Source organism: Gigantopelta aegis, chromosome 15, assembly GCF_016097555.1.
Source record: "Gigantopelta aegis isolate Gae_Host chromosome 15, Gae_host_genome, whole genome shotgun sequence".
Classification (NCBI taxonomy): domain Eukaryota; kingdom Metazoa; phylum Mollusca; class Gastropoda; order Neomphalida; family Peltospiridae; genus Gigantopelta; species Gigantopelta aegis.
This window is the reverse complement of record NC_054713.1, coordinates 23,421,587-23,431,586: the sequence shown is the minus strand read 5'-3', so window position 1 is coordinate 23,431,586 and position 10,000 is coordinate 23,421,587. Positions and strand designations below refer to the sequence as shown.

Genomic DNA, 10,000 nt, shown 5'->3' with positions numbered 1-10,000 from the left:
TCATCATTCTTCTGTTTTGTTAAGTATAATAATTTTCCGTTTTTAACGGAAAATCGTTTGCAAAGTAGTCTAAAATTCGCTTTTCTTCCATTGTCTTTCAGATCGTCCCTCTAACTTTCTTTAGTTAAAACAATTATAAATGTCTTTAAACAAACAATGGTTGTTCATATCGGACCTCTGAGCATACAAGGTGGCACTTAACTAGGGTGGCGTGGGTCAGAAGTAATGAGTTTTTGGTTATAAAATAAGAACCTATTTAAGACCAAGCTTTACATTGTTATCTCCACATAATTCCTGTCATATTAATCGGAAGTAAGGGAAGAAAGGGGTGGGTGAAGAGATTCTGGTATCAGTCCGATCACCACACATGATAAGTTATTATTTGTATTCTGCAAATTTGCAAGGACGGATCCAGGAAAGTTTTGGCCTCTTTGGGTCCGCCCCTGATTCATATACATAACACCCTCGCTTAGATTCGCTACTGACATTTATACCAACTTTTACAAAGTGCACTGGCCATACAAACATCAAAAAGTAAAAAAATATAATTATGTTAGTGCTTAAATATTATTATAGCCTACGTCTAATGAGGGAGTGCATATTATTCAGAGGGAGTGCATATTATACATATAATATAGAGTGGGGGAGTGTATATTACATGTATAATATGCACTGGGGAGTGCTTATTCTACGTATAGTGCTGACTGGGGAGTGCAAATTCAGAGGAGTGCAAATTATATGTGACACCGGTTCTCGCCCGATCACCGAAATTAAGCTATGTCGGGACCGGTTAGTACTTCGATGGGTGACCGCCCGGTAAAACAGGGTGCTGTAGACATGGGTTTTTTTAAATTATTATATTATTATTATATATACATTTCCTCTCTGATGACTACATGTCAGAATTACCATACATGTTTGACATCCAATAGCCGAGTATTAATTAATCAAAGTGCTCCTGTGGTGTCGTTAAACAAAACAAACTAACTATTTCAACCATGTTTTATCTATGGGCCAAAAATGTTTTAGAAGGTTGCAAATATCCATATTAAAGGTGTGAAATATCAACGTTGCCCCATATTAAAAACCTCCCAACATAATTCCATATTTAGTAGGATTATTATTAAAACATTTTTGTCTGTTCAAAACAGAAAAGAATTATGTAATATTGGCAAATATTTTTAAACTGCATTATATTTACGTTCTCAGCATATTTAATTGTCCATCCTCCAATTATGCACCAGTTGTCACATGCTATTGATTTGTATATAAAATGTATGACTATGAGCCGGAAGGCTTAAAGCTAATAAACTATACTAAACACAACAAACTTCTTCTTTGTCTTTATTAACAGTATTGCGAATGTTTGTTTGTTGTTAATCAGCTAATATAATTAGGGCGTACTATGCATAATAATGACCCTACATTTCTGTCGAGTTTCATGTTAAGCCTAGTGTTACGATCATTTACCATTTACTGCATGTTATTACAACGGACAATTCTTTGTTAATTTATTTTAGTTTTAACATATGCTCTACTTGAAAATATTGGAAGCTGCATGTCAAGCATAGCTGTAATTAAGTGTCAAGGACATCTGCAGTAAGTGTCAGGACAAACGTTAATTCTACAGTTAACTACACACAACTCACTCACAGTTTATAGTTGAAGGTCAAGGACATTTGCAATGGTTATGAGCACAAACGTTAATTCTACAGATAACTACACACAACTCGCTTAGTGTCTTGTTGCAGATCAGAGACTTTTGCAGTAGTTATCAGCACAAACATTGATTCTACAGTTAACTACACACAACTCGCTCACAGCCTTGAAGGTCAAGAACAACTACAGAGGGTTCCAGGACAAACGCCCATTCTACAGTTAACCACACACCAGTTGTCGACAGCCTCGTTCCCGGTGAAGACGCCAACAGCGCGGCAGTTGTCGTATGGGTCCGAGACGTCTCCGTCGCACGTGCAGTGACTTCGTGGACAATACCCCAAGGCGCAGTTTGTCCTGCACCAAGGGTAGATGTGTTCCCAACCGGTCTTCTCTCTACAGCTCGACGTTGGTGTCGCTTGCGACATTGTTGATGACGTCGCAACAGATGTTGTCGAAACTGATGATGATGGTGGCGGCGGTGTTGTTGTATGCTGCGTTGTGTTTAGCGGCCGTTGCTGTGTAGCTGAAGTTGAAGTTATCGCAATATCTGCACAGTTGATGAAATGTTCTTGTGGCCCGCATCCCTTGCAACAACCTTCCTCCTTGCTGCAGTCCCAGTTGTTTCCTGAAAACGATGAATACAAAATATTCAAACGTCCATTCACGTTCAGATTACATCAAGAAACAGTAATAATCCAAACCATCTTGAGTGATGGCTAGATAGAAGGTTTGATACAATCTAATGGATAAATGGATGGTTGAATCGAAGGATAGATCGATGAATAGATGATGGATGGTTAAAAGTTTGCTTTGTTTAAAGGGACATTCCTGACTTTAAAGCTAATAAAATAGACAGTAATATGGATTAGTAAACTCACCTGTAATACATTTGTGTAAAAAAAATCTATGAAAAGTGCGAAATTGAAATACTTACATAGAACAATACTTTCGGGATTCCCCATGACACGATTATTTGAAATCCTCGCGTAAAGGTTTGTCAGAGGTCGCAGTGATGACGAGAACACAAATTTCCCACAATGCAATATTCAACATGGCTTCGGTGAATACACGTTTTTGGGATGCAGTCGATTCGTCCACTGGACAATTTGTCCACGGACGATTCGTCCACTGAAAATTCGTCCACTGAGGAACTCGAGACGATTCGTCCACTACAAAAAATCAGTTCCGGACGATTCGTCCACTGGGTTTTTATTTCCCCAGTACATTTCCATGGGTGAAAGTTTTCCGGCATATGCCGGATTTTCCGATTTGTCTGGGTCTCTAAGGGTCGTTTTTCCAAATCGTGTAAATCCGTTGAGATTTTCATAGGGGGGTGGGTAAGGGTTATGACCCAACTTCTCCGATTGTTGATAGATGATTACTCTAAAGTTCAACAAAAAGTTCGATTCTACAACCTAGTTTTAGCAATGATTCAATCCGAGAAAGTTCCCCGATCTAGCAGATGCACATTTCCATAAGTGCGCGGGGTTTTTTGGTGGTGGTGGGGGGGGGGGGGGGGGGGGGGGGGTTACGGAGATCGCCGATCCTTTCGTTCGATTCCGACAAAACTGACTCAATGCGATCACCAGTCAACGGAAACACAAAATCGCAGTCCGTGAAACGAGATCCGGAAAGTTGAATCAAGTCGCGTCTAAAACAACACGCTTTGTTTGAATGACATTTGTTGTTTTGTTGAATTGTTTTTTAATGTACATTTAATTATATTGGAATTGAAAACAACGAGTTTTTATTTTATTTCGAGGTTATTAGGCATATGGGGATAACATGTGACGATAGAGGGTACAGTGGATATAATGTACGCCATTGAAGGAGAACATGACATGGGGGGGGGGGGGAATAAAGTCTTCCGACGCGGAGGCTTGCATTACCTATTTACCACATCGTGACATGCGAGATAATGTACGAGCGAGTGGACGAATCGTCAGTGGACGAATCGTCCGGGGCATGATAATAAATACAAACAGTTAATACAAAATGGATATTAATGTTGAATTCTAACTCTATTTTACTTTTTTGGTTATAGTATACCACAAAATAATGTTAAGAAACGATTACAATGTCAAAGAAATAACTATTAATATGTATGAAAAAAATGCAGTCATCGAGTGGACCAATCGTCCGTGGACGAATTGTCCGATGGACGAACCGTATGGAAAGCACGTTTTTAATGTTATTTATTTTTTAATATTGACGTTTTGCATTGATTACCAACGACTTTCCATTTGTTTCCTACAAGTCAGTAGTATTACAATTATTTTTTTTCGTTAAACTAAGCGATACGAATGGACGCATTTTAAAAGAAACAAGTAGAAATGATGCCGATAACAATTCCAAGATTTCATAATAATGTTCTTTTTTTTCTTCTTTTTTTCAACTTCAACAACTTTTTGATCTTGTCTCTTTTCTATTGCCTTCGGCTTGGCAAGCCTTCTGATCGTTCTAGCATTTAGGGTTAGGGTCACTTGTACTTATAGCTATAGAGATCTATAGATGTTGGAAAGATCGGAACTTTGTCCATTAGTCAACTCGCCCCAACCCAAGCATTATACTAATAATACTGTGATGGTGCAATTTTATGGGTATCTGGTCGTTTCGGCCGGTTGCTAGTCACTTCGTACCTTGGTCCTTTCGTACCATAGTCATTTTGTAGCTTAGTTCTTTTGTACCATAGTCATTTCGTACCTAATTTGGTCCTTTCGTACCACTGCAAAATTGAAAGTCATATCGTACCCAATCTAATTAGATATATAAGATGCAAACACCACCTGCAACTGACTTTATAAATCATTAAATATTTAATTTTGTCCCTAAAAAAAGATCAAGTCATTTCGTACCATACACTGAAACAAATTTGTTGTTAATTTAAGGGCGTTTCTGATCAGCAAAAACAAAAAAAATATTGTCATTGTGTATAAGTAATAAACATGAGCAATTGGCTGATTTGGTAATCGATAGGGTAGTCAATGTTTTCAGTGGTTGTTATTGTTTATTTCTTAAACAAATAAGATAATAAGTAATAATAAGTAATATTCGACCATTTCAGCTGGTAACTGAAAACATTTGTTCATATTTATTTATTTATTTATTTATTATTATTAGCATATTTATTAATTATGAATGTAAAAAAAAACCACTTTGGTCAATTGGAGCCAATTTCAGAAAACATCGAAGTTGGCCGTTAGTAGTACATACCAAATACGGCTCTTGTCAGGTAAAATGGAAATAACAGTTGACAGGTGTTATGGTAAATCAATAACGATATGCTGCACAATAATGTGTTCTGATTTTCAAACTGTCAAAGTAAATTTAAAAAACAAAACAAAAAAACACTGCTTTTATGCTATGGTCGATTCGTTTTTTATATACTGGTATGAAATGACTATGGTATGGAAAGACTTTTTGCAATGGTACGAAATGACTAGGGTACGAAATGACCAGGCAGCATGGTATTTACATGTGCTCTACGTCACAAAAATGTCACGTGATGCGCTTCAAATGCATGACAAGTCGAAGGGAATCCGCCGTCTAAAAATAGACTTTATTTGACGGTTGAAGGGAAAAATAAATTGATACGTACGAAAAAATATTTGGCAAAAATGCATATTGAGCTACTACGAACATTTGGGGGACCAAAACCACATTGGATATACAGATATAGATATTCTGGACAAGAAATGTAAGTAAATTGTCATTCTAACAATTAAAAAAGGTTTTATTAGCCGGAAACTTTATAGCATTGCAACAAAGTCAGGAATGTCCCTTTAATGACACCATTAGAACATATTGATTATTAATCATCGGGGATAGATGGATGGATGGATGGAATAGGACAATGAATGGCTCGTTGAATCGACTGATCGATCGATGGATAGCTGGATAATTAGATGTTTGGATGGATAAATGGATAGATGGATAGCCATTTGAATAAATATGTGCATGAATGAATGGATGTGTGTATGGATGGTCTGGATCAACAGATGGACGGTGGTATAGATGGTCTGGATCAATAGATGGACGGTGGTATAGATGGTCTGGATCAATAGATGGACGGTGGTATAGATGGACGATGGTATAGATGGATGGTGGGATAGATAGATGGTTGGATAGATGGTTGGATAGATGGACGTTTAGATTGATGGTTAGATGATCGGTTACTTAAGTAGCAGCTTGGTTGTACAATGAATAAAATACTGATGCATCGGTCGGACTACCTGCTCTGTAGGTCCACTGCATGACGCACCGTGTACACGTCAACCCATCTGGCAGCTTAACTCGGATGGAGAACTCTCCTTTCCTGCTTCCGGGATAGTACTTTGTTGTCCAGTCGTGGCCATCCTGTATTTTCAGCAAGGTGTGGTCTAGACACGACTGGGTAACTCTGGGCGTTCTGCTGTCGAGAGGGCAAAGACGAAATTCAAAATACCCCAGATGATTGGCCGTCACTTTGACGACCACACTAATTAATTCTCCTTCTACGTAGGTCCGGCCAATTATTCCGGTCGCGTATTTACCACCAATTTCGTTGGGAAATGGTCCTTGGTAGGGGTCGCCACACACGCCGCATTTCCCGCCGTTCACGTTGAACTGGTTCTAAAAACAATCAATAAAGAAAGGGCCGTTAGTAAAACTCGGAACAACCATCGTCCGCAGTGTAGTGATTAAGTCATCAAATCTAAAAGTTAACGTTTGTTTGGTTTTCTTAGTTTGTTTTGAGCACATTGGTTTATTAATCATCAGCTATTGGATGTCAAAACTTTCTTAATTCTGATATATAGTCTGGGAAAGGAAACCCGCTACATTTTTCTATTAGTTGCAAGGGATATTTTATATGCACCATTCCACAGACAGGATAACATATACCACGGCTGAAACGAGTAATAGCCCAATGGGCCAATGATGGGGTCATCAGATTTAAGACTGGTAGGTACTGGCCACTACTCGGACAGACAACCCAGATAGCCGAGGTGTGTGCCCAGGACAGCGTGCTTGAACGTTAACTGGATATAAGCACGGAAATAAGTATAAACAACCCGGAACAGAATGCTAAATTTGTGTTGGTAAACCATTCGTGTCCGCGGGAATTTTTCAAAGAAAGGGCAAAACAGGTTAGCAGGCATGGTCAGGCATATACTGGGTGACCTCCCTCCCAAAAAAGAAAAGAAAAAAGAAACAAACAAAAAAGATAATCCTACTGAATATGGAATTATGTTTTAGCTATGGGGCAACGTTGACATTTCATACCCTTAATATGGATATTTGCAACCTTCTATGAACATTTTAGGCCCATAGCTAAAACATTGTTAAACTAGTTAAAGTTACAGTTTGTTTTGTCTAACGACTCTACTAGAGCACATCGATTTATTTGGTAATTCTGACAGTTTTAGATAGTAAACCGGCTAAAATTTCCCAATATAGTAGCAGTGGATCTTTTATATGCACCATCCCATAGACAGGATAGCACATACCACGGCCTTTGATATACCAGTCGTGGTGCACTGACTGAAAGGAGAAATAGCTCTATTGGCCCACCGACAGTGGTCGATCCCAGACCTCTGTGTAGTCCTTAACCATATATCCGACTCCATATAACCTTAGATAAAATGTGCGAGTACGTCGTAAATAAAACATTTCTAGTAAAATCCATCATTATAAATGGAGAACCTTTATCAGTGGTAGTTGGATACCATTCATCTTCCAACGAATTGTGTTAAAACGTATCTAACGAGCGAAATTCACGTATATGGCCACAGACCACAATTATTAACACTCCATGTTTTAATGTATAGCGTCAGTGGCGATAGCACTTTTATTAATATCAGAAGGTCCATGGATGTTTTTAATGCACCTCTGCCTGCCTGGTGGGAACAATACCCTGAAGAGGACAATCCCTGTTGTCCACCTCTCTCTTCCAGGATACTGGTTTAAACAAACACCCACTAAACCTGGCCGGAGTACACCCATTTTACACAACAAGCACTACATTTGCATATGTTGGAATTACCACAAAAGAGTCGTCAATATCAACAAGTTACAAATATTGCAAATTGCATGTTCTCCCCTGTCAACTTCAGACTAACAGTTGCCACTGCAAAGCTGTCTGCCATGAAATAATCTACTTGCGCGGATATATCAACAAGTTACAAATATTGCAAATTGCATGTTCTCCCCTGTCAACTTCAGACTAACAGTTGCCACTGCAAAGCTGTCTGCCATGAAATAATCTACTTGCGCGGATATATCAACAAGTTACAAATATTGCAAATTGCATGTTCTCCCCTGTCAACTTCAGACTAACAGTTGCCACTGCAAAGCTGTCTGCCATGAAATAATCTACTTGCGCGGATATATCAACAAGTTACAAATATTGCAAATTGCATGTTCTCCCCTGTCAACTTCAGACTAACAGTTGCCACTGCAAAGCTGTCTGCCATGAAATAATCTACTTGCGCGGATATATCAACAAGTTACAAATATTGCAAATTGCATGTTCTCCCCTGTCAACTTCAGACTAACAGTTGCCACTGCAAAGCTGTCTGCCATGAAATAATCTACTTGCGCGGATATATCAACAAGTTACAAATATTGCAAATTGCATGTTCTCCCCTGTCAACTTCAGACTAACAGTTGCCACTTCAAAGCTGTCTGCCATGAAATAATCTACTTGCGCGGATATATCAACAAGTTACAAATATTGCAAATTGCATGTTCTCCCCTGTCAACTTCAGACTAACAGTTGCCACTTCAAAGCTGCCTGCCATGAAATAATCTACTTGCGCGGATATATCAACAAGTTACAAATATTGCAAATTGCATGTTCTCCCCTGTCAACTTCAGACTAACAGTTGCCACTTCAAAGCTGTCTGCCATGAAATAATCTACTTGCGCGGATATATCAACAAGTTACAAATATTGCAAATTGCATGTTCTCCCCTGTCAACTTCAGACTAACAGTTGCCACTTCAAAGCTGTCTGCCATGAAATAATCTACTTGCGCGGATATATCAACAAGTTACAAATATTGCAAATTGCATGTTCTCCCCTGTCAACTTCAGACTAACAGTTGCCACTTCAAAGCTGTCTGCCATGAAATAATCTACTTGCGCGGATATATCAACAAGTTACAAATATTGCAAATTGCATGTTCTCCCCTGTCAACTTCAGACTAACAGTTGCCACTTCAAAGCTGTCTGCCATGAAATAATCTACTTGCGCGGATATATCAACAAGTTACAAATATTGCAAATTGCATGTTCTCCCCTGTCAACTTCAGACTAACAGTTGCCACTTCAAAGCTGTCTGCCATGAAATAATCTACTTGCGCGGATATATCAACAAGTTACAAATATTGCAAATTGCATGTTCTCCCCTGTCAACTTCAGACTAACAGTTGCCACTGCAAAGCTGTCTGCCATGAAATAATCTACTTGCGCGGATATATCAACAAGTTACAAATATTGCAAATTGCATGTTCTCCCCTGTCAACTTCAGACTAACAGTTGCCACTTCAAAGCTGTCTGCCATGAAATAATCTACTTGCGCGGATATATCAACAAGTTACAAATATTGCAAATTGCATGTTCTCCCCTGTCAACTTCAGACTAACAGTTGCCACTTCAAAGCTGTCTGCCATGAAATAATCTACTTGCGCGGATATATCAACAAGTTACAAATATTGCAAATTGCATGTTCTCCCCTGTCAACTTCAGACTAACAGTTGCCACTGCAAAGCTGCCTGCCATGAAATAATCTACTTGCGCGGATATATCAACAAGTTACAAATATTGCAAATTGCATGTTCTCCCCTGTCAACTTCAGACTAACAGTTGCCACTTCAAAGCTGTCTGCCATGAAATAATCTACTTGCGCGGATATATCAACAAGTTACAAATATTGCAAATTGCATGTTCTCCCCTGTCAACTTCAGACTAACAGTTGCCACTTCAAAGCTGTCTGCCATGAAATAATCTACTTGCGCGGATATATCAACAAGTTACAAATATTGCAAATTGCATGTTCTCCCCTGTCAACTTCAGACTAACAGTTGCCACTGCAAAGCTGTCTGCCATGAAATAATCTACTTGCGCGGATATATCAACAAGTTACAAATATTGCAAATTGCATGTTCTCCCCTGTCAACTTCAGACTAACAGTTGCCACTTCAAAGCTGTCTGCCATGAAATAATCTACTTGCGCGGATATATCAACAAGTTACAAATATTGCAAATTGCATGTTCTCCCCTGTCAACTTCAGACTAACAGTTGCCACTTCAAAGCTGTCTGCCATGAAATAATCTACTTGCGCGGATATATCAACAAGTTA

General features: G+C 38.8%; 1 protein-coding gene across 1 annotated transcript in view; it reads right to left on the bottom strand.

Annotated features, from left to right (window-relative positions):
* Positions 1–1,331: 1,331 nt before the first annotated feature.
* Positions 1,332–10,000, bottom strand: part of LOC121390010 — a 13,163-nt gene continuing 4,494 nt past the window's right edge. Inside the window, exons 2-3 of the mRNA XM_041521705.1 lie at positions 5,892–6,270; positions 1,332–2,284 (exon numbers count right to left, since the gene is read on the bottom strand). Coding sequence (XP_041377639.1) covers positions 1,833–2,284; positions 5,892–6,270 — 831 coding nt within the window. The 3' untranslated portion in view covers positions 1,332–1,832. The remainder of the gene's footprint in view (positions 2,285–5,891; positions 6,271–10,000) is intronic.